The 13422-nt window shown below is 41.9% G+C and overlaps 1 protein-coding gene across 3 annotated transcripts in view; it reads right to left on the bottom strand.

Annotated features, from left to right (window-relative positions):
• Nucleotides 1-13422, bottom strand: part of OXSR1 (oxidative stress responsive kinase 1) — a 93472-nt gene that overhangs the window by 56412 nt on the left and 23638 nt on the right. For all 3 annotated transcript variants that reach the window (XM_061474573.1, XM_061474574.1, XM_061474575.1), the window contains exon 3: nucleotides 6532-6640. In XM_061474573.1, coding sequence (XP_061330557.1) covers nucleotides 6532-6640 — 109 coding nt within the window. The remainder of the gene's footprint in view (nucleotides 1-6531; nucleotides 6641-13422) is intronic.

Raw genomic sequence — 13422 nt, 5'->3', positions numbered from 1 at the left:
GTGTCTGAGCGATGAAGACAAAGGAAACCCACAAGCAGACCAATATCCTGAATTTGTAAGAGAGGGATATTCAGTTTTTGTATACTGCCATCAGGCAGACCATTCGCAATGGTCTGTTCTGAAACCTAGTAAATGCAGTCCTGTCTTGCATGTCATACATGTACCCAGTAAAACTGTCCAACACTCCGTACCATGTACTACTATGGCATTTTCTTCCACAGCAAAATGAGAGTAAAGAGTTCCATGGTTCACCACCTCCCTGCTGCACCAAAGGATCTGCTTATGAAGCCGCACTGTAAATGAGATCACTGCAGTAACTGGTAATACAGTTTTCCAGGCAGGGTGGAGACTGAGAAGCCAGGAACTTCTTAAACCTGCTTTGCTGCTGAAGAAAACTTCTGTGTAATCGCACCCTTGGGGCAAGAAGTCCTAATTGTTCCACTGATTCACTTTCAACAGCAAGCCACCACAAACATCAACACTTTCTGTTCGAAATCCGAAGCAATTCTTTGACCTCACCTACATTAGCAGGCACATGTAATGGCATTTAGAAAACCCACTTCTGATGCTCCTCCTCAGGAGAGGAAGGAAGTATTCAGACAGCCACCAGTGACACTGCTCAATGCTTCAGGGCAAGGGGCTGCAGAGAAGACTGCGAAAACCTGAGCAGAAAAGAAAGCTTGTTTAGACAAGATTACAGATAAATGCCAGCTCATGTTCCCTATTAGTGGGTGAACAATCCAACACTTGGTGAATTCTGCTTCACAATGATAGGAAGAGCGGACATTGAAGGATCCCAGGAGATGACAGTCTTGTTCAGAATGTGTGGGTAAAGCTATTCCCAAATCGTCGTTAGCCTTCCTCATAGGAGAAGGAAAACTCCTATTTTCACACCCGGGCTGATGAAGCTTGTCTAGCCTTGTATGGTCTTCCATCAAAGAGGACACTCTTACAACACCTACGACCTGTGGACTTTGCTGTCACCATCCTAGCTAGCTAGGCCGTGGCAGTTAAAGGTTTAAAGGGTGGGGCCAGTTCTGCGCAAGCTGCCCCTCACCTAAAAAATCCACTGTGCAGGCTGGAAGGGCTTACTCTCACTTGTCTGTATGGACAGGTGAGGGTCGAAATGGCAGGTGACAAGGTGCATGGGAAGCTGCAGATTCAACCTTGCATGAGGGCGGACCAGCGCATGGGTAGCTCAAGATCGCTCAGGAGATGACAGTCCTGGTCAGACACTTCCTGATTGCCTAAGCACCCTTTTTTCCAACCAGATTTGCATATCCCACATGCCCTTGGTCATCGTGCTTGTAAGTAAGCGTGGTTAAAGCCCTTCCCAAATCTTTGCTCGCGAAGCCAAGCCATCACAGACAAATGCAGGAGTACTGCAGGTGGAATTTCACACGACCCCAGAAGCAAATGAAATGTACAGCAGGGCTAGTTGCTGTGGGAACCACATCTTGCGTGTTATCCTATAACCTAAGTGAAAGGACAAAGATACAGGCCAAGTTATACATCAAGACAACTCCTTTAAATTTGTCTGGCAAGTAGAATAAGAAAATTTAATACTCTAACTTCATTTGAACAAAAAAAAAAAAAAGAGGCAGGTAACATTACCTGCATTGATTTGTCATTTAGAGGCCTGGCATAAGTAGCCTGGAAAACGGTGCTGGGGATCACTACACCATTTTGTGAGAACCAAGATCTGCCCCAAATCTGATGGACACTGATGCTTGACACACTGCATGAGAACCGGGAGTTGACAGGATTCACTGCTGCTTCTTTTAAGACATCTCAGAAGCCAGCGGTTTCAGTGAGACTGACTGTCATCAGAGCCAAGAACTGAATCTGCATCTTGTCAGCCTCTGACAACCAGAGGAAGAAAATGTGAAAGAAGGAACAGCTGCTTGGATTTGGTACTTCTGGGGCTGAAGAACACAGATACAGCAAAAGAGTACTGAAGTAAAGGAAAGAACAAGTTATACAAAACAAAGGAAATGACGTTTAAGTAGATTGCTGGGGTTTCTAGTTCTTAAGTTTCTTCTTTACCCTGGTTAAACCACTTTAGGACAGAGGGAGACTTGAGGAGGCTTCCACTTCTTGCCTCCTTCCCTCCAGAGCACTTGCATGGACGGACAAGAAGATTAGGGCAGGAAGCAAGTTAATACAATAAAGAGGGCAAAACAGCCTACTGCAATTGAGGCTGAGACATTTATAGGAGAAAATCTGAAGGTAAACTACTTTTTTCATGCTTTTCCTATTATAGCTAGGAGTGGCAACGTATCAACACACTCTGCATTCTACCATCATGTACAGTCCGTAACATCTGCTTCTGACTTACTCCATCCTTAATTGTTTGAAAATGTGCCTCTACAAATAAAATTTTATAACCGTTCCAGATGGACTCAAAATAGCATAGCTCTCTTCTATCAAAATATTCAACATGAACATAAGGATTCCTAGGAACCTGTGGCTTTGGCTTTGCTCATAACTCACTGCTGGAATTGGGCATGGGGAGATGAGAGATTAACAAGGCAGAAGTAGAAAAAGATGCCCTATCTCCCTGGTGAAAGCATACAACTTGCCATGCCTCCCCTTTGGTCTGGCTTGCTCAACTGCTGGCAAAAGCACTTCAGCAGATAATAAAGATCAAGGCTGAAGGAAAAGTGAATAGATAATCTTAGAAACTTTTGGGAAATTAAAACATTTAACTATTTCAATGCAGCAATGTCCTTTGCAGATTTAATTAGAAGCCTTCAAGAAGGCAGAAGACTGGAGAGCCCTATCTGGAAATATTTCAATATTTAAAGGATCTTCACAGTTTAAAAATATTTTGGAGGTCTCATCTGCTGTAGGTTAAGACAGTAAGAATTGTTTTGGCATATAGCAAGCCACCATGGACAGCTGTTTCATATAAGCAACCATTCTGCAGAGATAGCGACAGCCTTGGGTCACCTGTGAAATAAGAGCTCTTACTAAAATCTGCAGGAATTTAGAGAAGCAAACAGGTCAAAATCAGAAAAAGCACAAGAACAGGACAGCTGCTCCTCTTCCTACTAAAAAGCTAGTTAGGAGATAGAGTTAGACAGCAGGACTGGGCTTCAGATGACTTTAAAAAGGCATGAGTAAAATTAATTACAGGGGAATGCCAACAAGGCAAAGAGCAGGTCAGCAGCTGTCTAGAAATAGCCATTGGAGTTTAATTTAGAGCAACACTGGACCAAAAAGGCTGGGACACTAAGCTGACATGGCTAAGCTTAGATCCCTACAAACAGTGTTGTCACTGGAGGAAAGTGTCTGAAATTTCTACTTAAGGGAAGAGGAACAGCAGATACTTCACAAACCTTACTCAGGCACACATCACCAGATCTGAAAGAGGGTGTCAGAGTAACTGGATGCACCAGCACCTTGTCACTACCAGCTGGGTATCATCACAGCCACATTTCTGCCATCAGCAACAGCTATGTTCTGCATCTGCTTCAGTATCAAATCTGCCAGTTCAAACTTTCAGTAGTAACTTCAACCAGCCTGTTTGACTGGGCTCTGATGCACATCATCAGTTTTACATGTTGCTCCCCACCAGCTCACCAGCCCCTTACCTCCTTGCTGCTGATGACTTTCAAAGATGGAAAATGGTATCTTCCACCAGTAATACTTGCAAAGCAGAGACAAATAGTTCCATTCCAGTAGCAATGCCAGTCAGGCAATTAAGCTACCTTTGAGTACACCAGCTACCTACTCAAAGGAGCAAGGCACTGTTACAAGACAATAACGCTTCATAGATTTAGAGTATTTTCCCCTAGAGACATTTCTAATATACTTGCATATATGACTAGATTAAGATTTCAACAGAATGACTGCAACCAGAAAATAAATTCTATTTACTACAACAACAACAAAAAAAAAAAAAAAAAAAATCAAGGCTTGCATTACAGACTGCTCTGTCTTGCAGACTGTTTATCTAAGTAATAAGATCAGTGTAAGAAGGCTGAAATTAAAACTAGTTTCAGCCTGAAAACACATGCCAGCTTACACTGACACTGATGGAAGAAAATCAAGAGGATTCTGAACTTCTACCCAGAAGAAAGTCTTAAGTACAAAAGCCACAGTCAAGATACAGGATGCCAAAACATTTCATATGTGCTTACTGGGATGTACAAATCTCAGCCCATGCTCTCTGAATAGTTAGATAGAATGAAAGAGTTCAGTGCACCCTGAGTATTATTTCCCCCCTTCCTTTCTGGTTTATAAAAAAAAGCTCAAAGGTTTTTCCTCTTGAGAAACTCAGGTCATTATTTTTCCCACTGGATGACAGATCACCACAAAACTAGCCACTTTATTACTGATAAGAAGTAAGCTGAAAGGAATGAGAGGCAGTTTTTGAAGTGTCTCATTACATAAATCACTCAGCCTAAAAACAACTGGAAATAGTCTCAGTAAAAGTGAATGAAAAAGCTTTTCTGCCAGAAAATTCCAACACACAAGTTTCTCCTCCATTCTGAACACTGTCCTGTAGAATTTGCTTGAGAGCTAAAACGAGACTTCTGAAGTACTGCCATGAAAAAAGTGTAACATGAAAACAGCTGGAAAATACCTCAAGGTACCCTCCTGCATTAAGAGTAGCAACAGATCCTTCTCAAAGGTTTTCTGCCAGTTTAAGCAATTTCCCAAGCCCCCGATTGATTCAAGTGAGAAAATAATGGTTCATGGAAATGTTAGAGGAGGACTCATGACACTGCTACTAGTCTTTTATTGTATGACCCTGGTCTTCAACATATGCAATACAGTAAGAAGCTGTGAGCTTTCACAGCTTTACTCAAAGTGCCACATTTAATGCCAGAGCTACACAAGGGTCAGTTATCAGTCAATATAACAAGGAAGCACATTTAAAGTATTACATGACACACAGGTCATCGTTCACATTACCAAGAGGCTGATTCTGAAGCAATGGTTATTTTTCTAGAGATTTTCCAGTGTGGCCTTTACAGAAACAACATTTGGAGGTTCAAGGCTGAGGCTAATCCTGACTTGGTTCTGACAGAACCCTGCTGTGAAAATGCTAGTGAAGACAGCTGCACATTTTCTTCAAAGAGGTTGTAAACTCTCTTGAAAAAGGCCAAGAATATTGCTGCAGCCTCTCCTGCACCCCTGAAATGCCATTTCCTCCTACTCTGAAAACCTTCCCACAGATACACTTTTTATACACACAGCTAAACTACTTACACTAAACTGGCAGGGGATTCTTTTCTACACACAAACAGCCATCATATCTTTAATGACCTGTTATGTATCCTTCCCAGAAAAGAGAGGGTATTACTTAATGACACACGAGCTCATGAGACATTAAAGCCCTTTAAGATAGACTTAAGTTGGCATGAAATTTGATTGCCCTCAAGAGAACTGCTAAAATTCTCTAAAGATGATCTTCAAAGACACACGTTTTATGGTCATTGTTGAGCTCTTGTGGAAAAAGCCAACAGGTTTAGCCAGATTTTTCCACATCATCTTCTGGCATTTCACAGTCCCTTCAGTAATAAGCCAAGAACAGAGAAGCCAAGAAGTCTTTTTTTGAAAAGCAAGAAAACAGGGTTTTTCTTTTCAGCTTTCAATTCCTTTTCGCTAGGGTGCCAGGAAAATCAAGTCTTCCTAAAGACAGGCCTAAGGTCTAGCAACAATCCTCTGTGTCATCACCCAGAACTTGATTTCATTTCTTGTATTGACTAACTTAAACAGAGATCCTGGAAAATATTAGGACATCAAATAAAGCATTACTGACAAGAAGTTTTCAAACTCTCTTCCTCAAACAAAAAAAGGCTGTTTCTCTAGTGTCTTGGAGAATAAATCCAGAAGGGAATTTTCCCTGGCTCTGTGTTAACTAGGCAGTCTTTTGAAATTACCCCAAGTATTTCCAGTTATTTTGTCAACTAGAACAAGCAGGCAATGTAATCCCAGCTCTGAGGACTGATACTATACAAACCAAGCTACACCCAACAATGATGTTCTGCTTCCTTTTTAAGGCCATACACTGATACTACAGGAACAACTCTGCTCAAAATAGAGGTGATTTAAAGTTCCTCACAAGGCCAGCCACCACATAAATGAGTTAACATCAATGGAATGGCTGGTTACCAACAAGCCATCAGCACCATGGAGGCCTCTAAACTGCAAATGAGAAAAAGGTCAAGGAACCAGCCTTGCAAGAGGAGTTGCAATTCTCATAGGAAAGCAAGCAGAAACTGTTGGGCTCGCTGAGGTCAGCTGCACACTTCTCCAACTCAAAAGCTTGTCCTACACTTACAGGGCAAGATGAAGAAACTCTGTGGCAGTTTGGAACATGGTTTAGTGGTGAGCTTGCCAGTGCCAGGTTCAAAGCTGGACTTCATGATTTTAAAGGCCTCTTCCAACATAAATTACTATGATTCTGTGAAATGTCTTAATTCAAAGAGGAAGCTTAGGAGGCAAACAAGGGAAAGCATGTTACAGGAAGACAGCTTTTTACGTTGCCTTTTAGGGTAAAGAAATTAGACCACTCACCTCCACTAAGTAACTTCATCACCAGCCAAAGCTCATCTTTCACCACGAACGATGTGTAGTAAGATACAATGTTGGGGTGATGGCACTGACTCATGGCTTGAATTTCTTTCTGCAGAGAAAAATAAATCATTATCAGTTGTACCCTGTGATTATTCTTCTTAGGGCATAGAAGTTATCCTCCTCAAGACACAATGCTCAAAGAGGGTGCAAAGAAAAAGGGTACCCAGAAGATAAACACAGTAAATCCAGAAATACTCTTTAACACTCAGCCTGCATCATACTACGGCCCTAAGGTATTTTAGGGTGCTCTTCCTGACTGTTTAGAAGAAAGAAAAAGTTGGCCAAAAATCCCTTGGCAAGGGCAACATAATGGTCAGAACTAGAACACCTGCATACAGCTACAGCAGAGTACCCCCCAAAATTCATAGAGTTTGCTACCCAGGAAGTTCATGCTGACTCCTCCTTTCAGTGAGGCATGACACAACAGATGCTTAATCTGTTGAAGACTATCATTTGGATGAGAAAGGGAAATATTTGCCTCTGGGGAAAAAAAAAGGCCTCTTATTCCTAATGTTTCTTCCCAGCAGGAAAGCAGATGGCTGAGCTCAATCAGGTTGAAGGCACAAAGGACAGCTGTATCTTTTGTCATACTGGAAGAAGAGGAAATCAGTTTGAGATTAGAAAGTCATTAGCCACTATAAATTGAGTACAAAAGGAAATATGCTCAGATATTAAATTGTCTGAGTTTTGACCGTGTTTATTTTTCAATATGGTTATGCATTAAGGGTTGAGGTTTTCCAGGTTATGGGGGAACACCATCACAGACAATACCCATTTTTCATTATGCAAGCACAGATCACCAGTTTAGACTGAAAGCCTAGTGTTTTCTTGACTGTCCATAGAAAAAAGCCACCCATTACACCAAGCTTGGCTCCCTGCACTACACCCAGCTGGGCCTTTGTGCTTCAGCCAAGCTGGTAGCTCCAGCCAAGCCCCCAGCCTGTCAAGTTGTACCTTCCAGCATCACCCACACTAGACACTCATTCCCCGATATCCTAAACTTTTACTCTCAACTAAGACATTCCTGCACTGAATGCATGGATACCACTTACTTTACAAAGGTTTAAATCAATCTCACTGTCAGCTCCCTGCCCATGAGACAGACACAGCCAAGCACCATAACCTCAAACACACAGAGGAGGGGAACAAGACCCCTTCACACCCTGATCCATTCCTCCCTCTGAGCACAAGATCTCCCTAGCACCAAAGTACAGGAGAAAGCTCTGAGAAGGATTCCCCCATGTCTAGGACACCCCAAATTCTTCTGCTCATGTACAAAGCTCTGTGCCTGAATACAGGGTAAAGGCACATTGCTTCCCCCTTGGCAAGAGTTTGGCTGGCAATCACAGCTAAAAAGAAACATGCTAATGTTGATTTATCCACTTTAATACTGCTTTTCAGGGAGTAGGTGCATTTGAGGAATCAAATGCAATTAGTTCCTCTTTCTGCTTCCCCACAGAGGCACCAGCTTTCCAGGAAACTCCAATAAGAAGATTAAAGAAGAATCCTTCAAAACAGGAAAGGATATTTGAAGAGCAGGGAGAAGGCTATTCATCTTCATGTAGCATACTTGTTCGCTAAAAAACACTCTGTGAAAATAAATACAGCCTGAAACAATATCCTCTGCTTACTCTGACAACTCCAGCTTCCTTGCAAACACTCACTTGCATCAAGCTATTTTTCAAAAAGGAAATCAATCAGCACCTTTTGAGTCTCTTAATGTCTTCTAGTCAGCTCCTTCACAACACAGAAGTTAAACCCCTGACAAAACTGGCAACAAATGTGTTCTTTTTACTTCCCTGCTTCGTATTTCTACCAGAGAATGGATGGAAACTGAGGCCCAGAAAACACAGGTCAGACTCAGTGACCGGTTTGTGCCCTGTTACATTCCTTGCACAAAACCCAGTTGGTTGGGAAGTTCTGGGCTGCTATGTAGAAACACAAGGGTAACACCTTTGATTTTCAAACAACCTTCCCAAATCTCATCAAGCTAAGAGTTCTGAATTCATTTACATACCCTAGTATCATCTACAGGCTAAGAAAGTTGGGCTTGTTCAGCCTGGACAAGCTCCTTAGGACAGCTTCCAGTACCTAAAGAAGCTGACAAGAAAGCTGGAGAGGGGCTTCTGCCAAAAGTACATAGGGAAAGGACAAGGGGGAAAGGGTTTAAACTGACAGAGGGTGGATTTAAATTAGATGTAAGGAAAAAGTTCTTTCTTGTGAGGGTGGTAAGGCCACGGCACAGGTCGTCCAGAAGTTGTGGCTGCCCCACCCCTGGCAGTGTTCAAAGCCGGGTTGGATGGGGCTTGGAACAACCTGGTCTAGTGGAAGGTGCCCCTGCCTTGTGGCAAGGAGTTAGGATTGAATGATCTTTAATGTCCCTTCCAACCCAAACCATTCTGTGATTCTGTGATTTTATGCGTCTGTGATTCTTACGATTCTGTGATTTTGGTCTTGCTCAGAGCATTGTCTGAGGCCCTAGTTAAGGGATCCACAAACATGACAATCTCAGTCCCAGACCCTGAAGTCAGCATTCAGCCTGAGGTTTTTAATTTAAACATTATTCCCTCTACTCCCCTTTTTAAACATGCAAGCAAATCCAGGTCCTTAATTTCTCTCTCTGGTCATTAGACACATACACAAGTAGAGCACAGGTGGAAAGCAGCAAGCAGGACACTGACTGGTTAACTGTCCCATTGGCCAGACTTGCCATAAAGCCACCACTGTCATAAATGATCTAGAGAAGCTGTTTTCGTATTTTCTTACCTAAACCACTCAAAATATTTTGAACCAGATCCCTGGGAGATAAAGAGAGTAGCACAAAAACCATACACAAACACTGCATATTTTATATATATTAGCATACCCCACGGGAATTCTGGAAACAGTAAGACAAAGTCTGGACCAAGTTTACTTAAGAACCTAGACCCGAATCACATCTTTGCCATTGGAGCAGCACTGAACTACAACATTTTGCTGGCATTCCGTGATGCTTAGTTACTATTATTTTCCAAGAGCTTCCTCTCTTGCTCATTACCTCAGGCTGCTCACCAGGCTGGGAAGTACAGTTTATAAAGGGGAAAAAAAAAAAAGTTAAAATCTGTCATATGCTTTGGTGCACAAAGAGAGAATAAATAATCACAAACCTGATGTATGCAATTAAACATCTCTGTCAGCTAGTGGATGTGTAACATGGGCAGATTAAACACTTTCTCACAGTGCAGCACAGCTCTGAATAATTAACTGCATCACAGCCCATGATTTCCAGTGGTTTTACATAAGTATCAATAAGAAAGAGCAGCAGTCAGACTTTCCCTCTCGCCCGCAGACCCCCACAGCATTTTCAGTAGCATTCTAGGCTAATCTCATACTGGCTGCAGCAAAGCTTCATTCCTCTTCACCCCCACAGAGGGTACCAACATCCTGAAGGCTCAATGCATACAACTGATTTTAAGTGATCATGGCAAATCACAGTGGGCTTTGCGGTTAAAACACTTCCTTGTGTAGTTGAAACTGAGCCAATTCTGTTGTATGTACAACAGCCTGTGCTACAGCAGTAAAAACACAGTGCTGAAGAGCTGTAGTTAAAACAGGAATACAAGTAAAGGATCACCAGGGAGCTCTTCTCAAAAGCATACTTACAGAGGGAACAAGAGGGATAAAATGCAGCAACAGCCCTTCTGTGTAGTAAGTGCAGCTTTAATACTATTTCAAAAGTTTTTCAGAGTTCGCTGCTCTTCAAACACAACCAAGTTATAGCAGGCAGATTTCCTCCCCCTACCTCCTCCCTAACAGGACTACAAATTACACAAAGAAGAAATTACTGAGTTACAACTGTGCTCCCCTGATTTTCACTAGTATCAAAACTACATTGGAAGACTCCCAGTAAACATCACAGAGATTCCAACACCTCTGTAATAGCATCAGTGCTAAACATCAGAATTTATTTGGGCTGCTATATACAAGTCCTCAGCTGGAAATGTTGCTGTATTCCCACTCTGCCAACTGTATTGGATCACTTGATACAGACCTCTCAGCCCACCTGCAGATCCAGGGGACAGCTCTTCTATCCACTGCTTACACACCAACATCCCTCACACTAAATAGCTTCAGTGATGAGACATAGCCTTACGCCCAATTTCCCCTTTTCAAGACCCATCAATTACACTGCCTTCTGCTCAGCTCTAGAGAAATGAATTACCAATAAAAGCATGTTTAGACACAGGCAGTGTTTTGGAGATGGTTACATGCTCACCCTGGGCTAGATATTAAAAATATCTGCACCTTCAAATACCAAAAGCAAATAGACTGAGATCAGCTATAAAGGCCTCCATGTCTTCTATTAAGGCTTCTGACAAATGTTTTCAGTACTTCTGTCAGCAATAAAAGAAGCATTTCAAGACTTGCAAAACACTAATAAAGCTGCTGTGAAGTATAATTCAGAATTCTAAGAAACCTATTAGTCTCCAGTAAGTCAGACATACTCCTGGGGACCTGCTATTTCAGAAGTGGGTTTATTTGCCCACTGACACACAACTGAAGTTTGAGTTACGAGGAGCAGAGATACAAAGCAGGCAGGGCTGTGTTTAACCTACTAGCTGAACCTTCCTGGTATTTTCAGCTCCTATCATCACCTTCTATTCCTCGTGTTTATCTGCCCTTGAGGCATGCTTCAAAGATGCAAAATCATGCTTTAGTTTCACTTCCTACACATTGATACAAACTCAAGAAATACAATACAGCAGTAGTATGCTTTTATGTGGCTACCTGCAATTTCAGAGGACTCCAGGAAGCTGTCAACCTGGCTGCCCTATTTGAAGGCAATCATTACCTTAAGAGATTTGGGGAAGAGAAGCATACCAGGGATGAAATCAAACAGGTCAGATGTGATCTCCCCCTTGAATACACCAATGCTTCAACTATGGATAGCAAAGAACTTATCTCTCAGCTGAAATCTCAAGGTATAAGGCATTAAAGCTCCTCCTCACCATTTTAAAGCAGGATTTAGAGCTCTGTTCCTACAGGCAGCTGTAACGTTCAAATTTTGCTTCAAGTGAAATTCTAATGGTTTAGTTAAAAGATAGTAAAATTGAGAATATGAATTCATTCTCCTTTTCAAACATCAGCATAAAACCCCTAAGTTCTTGTAACACAATCAACTTGATAGACATTTTTTTAATGAGATGGGGAAAGAGCACAAAGCTCAAAATCAGAGATGCTGATCCCATGTCCACCTCTGGATTACCCAGTTCAACTGCTTCCTTAAGATGTTGCTACAGGACGTAGACTGGCACAATTAAAGAGGTGTTAAGATGAGCCTGCCCAGAGCAACAGTGGAAAAGAAACAGTTCTGAAAGGTATAAAAAGTCTTCATTCATAAATTACTTTTAAGTGATGGAAACAAATCACTCCCCACAGCAAGGGATTCAGCAGTTGCCCATTTCAGTGGCTATTTTCTTCAGCATCATTCAGCTGTCCTTCCCTCTTTAAGGTCTGCAGTATTACTGACAAAGCACTGAAGGGAGCAGATGTTTTAAACTGTTTTGGTGCGGCAACTTATAAGCACCCATTTATTGGTTTCAGCCACAAAGTGAATGGGCAAGCAACTGACTTCTGACAGATACAAGCAACACCAGCTTAACTAACACGTTACTGACCCTCATAGTTGTTCAGATCAATACAGTGTTTAAAGCTCAACAATGCATTTATGATTAGTCCATGCAGTCAATTGTCCCTAAAGTTATTCACATGCACCACCTCATGCTCATCCAGTCAAAGTGAAAGAAGATATTCTGCATTCTGGATTTCACCTGCCATTAATCCTGATGTGCATACTGAATTTTACCAAACAAAAAAATACTTCAACCCACACAGTAATTAAGATTTCTATTGTTGATGCTTTGAGAAACACCACAACCAAGCTGTATTCATCTTTGGTTTAAGTTTCCTGTAAAGCTGCAATCCCATCATGCAAGAAACACGTAACAGCGCATCAAATATCCACACTGAAGCCACATATTATACATGATACTCTCTGGCACTGACACTTAGGAACTTTTTCTCCTGGAGCAAGTGTGAAGGTCCTCAGGCCTGGAAATGGAATTAAAATGGCAATTCCTGTAAGATGACAGGCATGGATGAAACATCTGTACTACTTCCACAGCAGTCTGATGCTTTATTCCCAACAACCTTATAGTCTAGTTAATCCACTTGTAGGAACTGCTCTGTCAGATCAAAGCCAGCTCAATATCCTGTCCAAGTCTTCAAAAGAAGGTGTAAAACCCTATAACAAGCAGTTACACAATTATCTGCCTAGAGGGAAGACTTCTGACTAAGCCTGGGCAGTTAACAGTTGGCTTATGCTTTAAACCATGGGAGTTCATAATCCTTTTTCTAAATCCTATCTAATTTAACCTTCTCAACCACAGGTTGATTTATTTAATCTCACGCAATGTTTGATCTCTGTATTATTGCAGCAAGCTCCCCCAGGTTAATTCTGTGAATTTCAAAAGGGCGTTTCTTTTTACTGAAGTTAAACTTGTTCCCTTGGCTTTCTTAACTACCCTCTGACTACAGCCATGGAAAAGTGAACTTCACTCCTCTTGTGCGTAGACCTGTCAGGCTAGTCCTATCAGTCTCTGGACTAGGAAGAGTTTGGAGTCTTTGTGTGAGCAGAAACACCACATCTCACATGATCTTTCCTGAACCTGTCTTCTGTTGAGTCACCCTAGGAACTGAAGAGGCAGCAGTCCCCCCAGCTGGGAAAGACCAATGTGAATACCCAATAGCTTATGTTTCTCTCTGCCCATTCAACATTCCCACTAACTGCTA

Source organism: Pezoporus flaviventris, unplaced genomic scaffold (genome assembly GCF_033815535.1).
Source record: "Pezoporus flaviventris isolate CSIRO_AGI_PZ_B2104156 unplaced genomic scaffold, CSIRO_AGI_Pfla_v1 ptg000079l, whole genome shotgun sequence".
Taxonomy (NCBI): Eukaryota; Metazoa; Chordata; class Aves; order Psittaciformes; family Psittacidae; genus Pezoporus; species Pezoporus flaviventris.
This window is presented reverse-complemented; position numbering and strand designations above follow the sequence as displayed.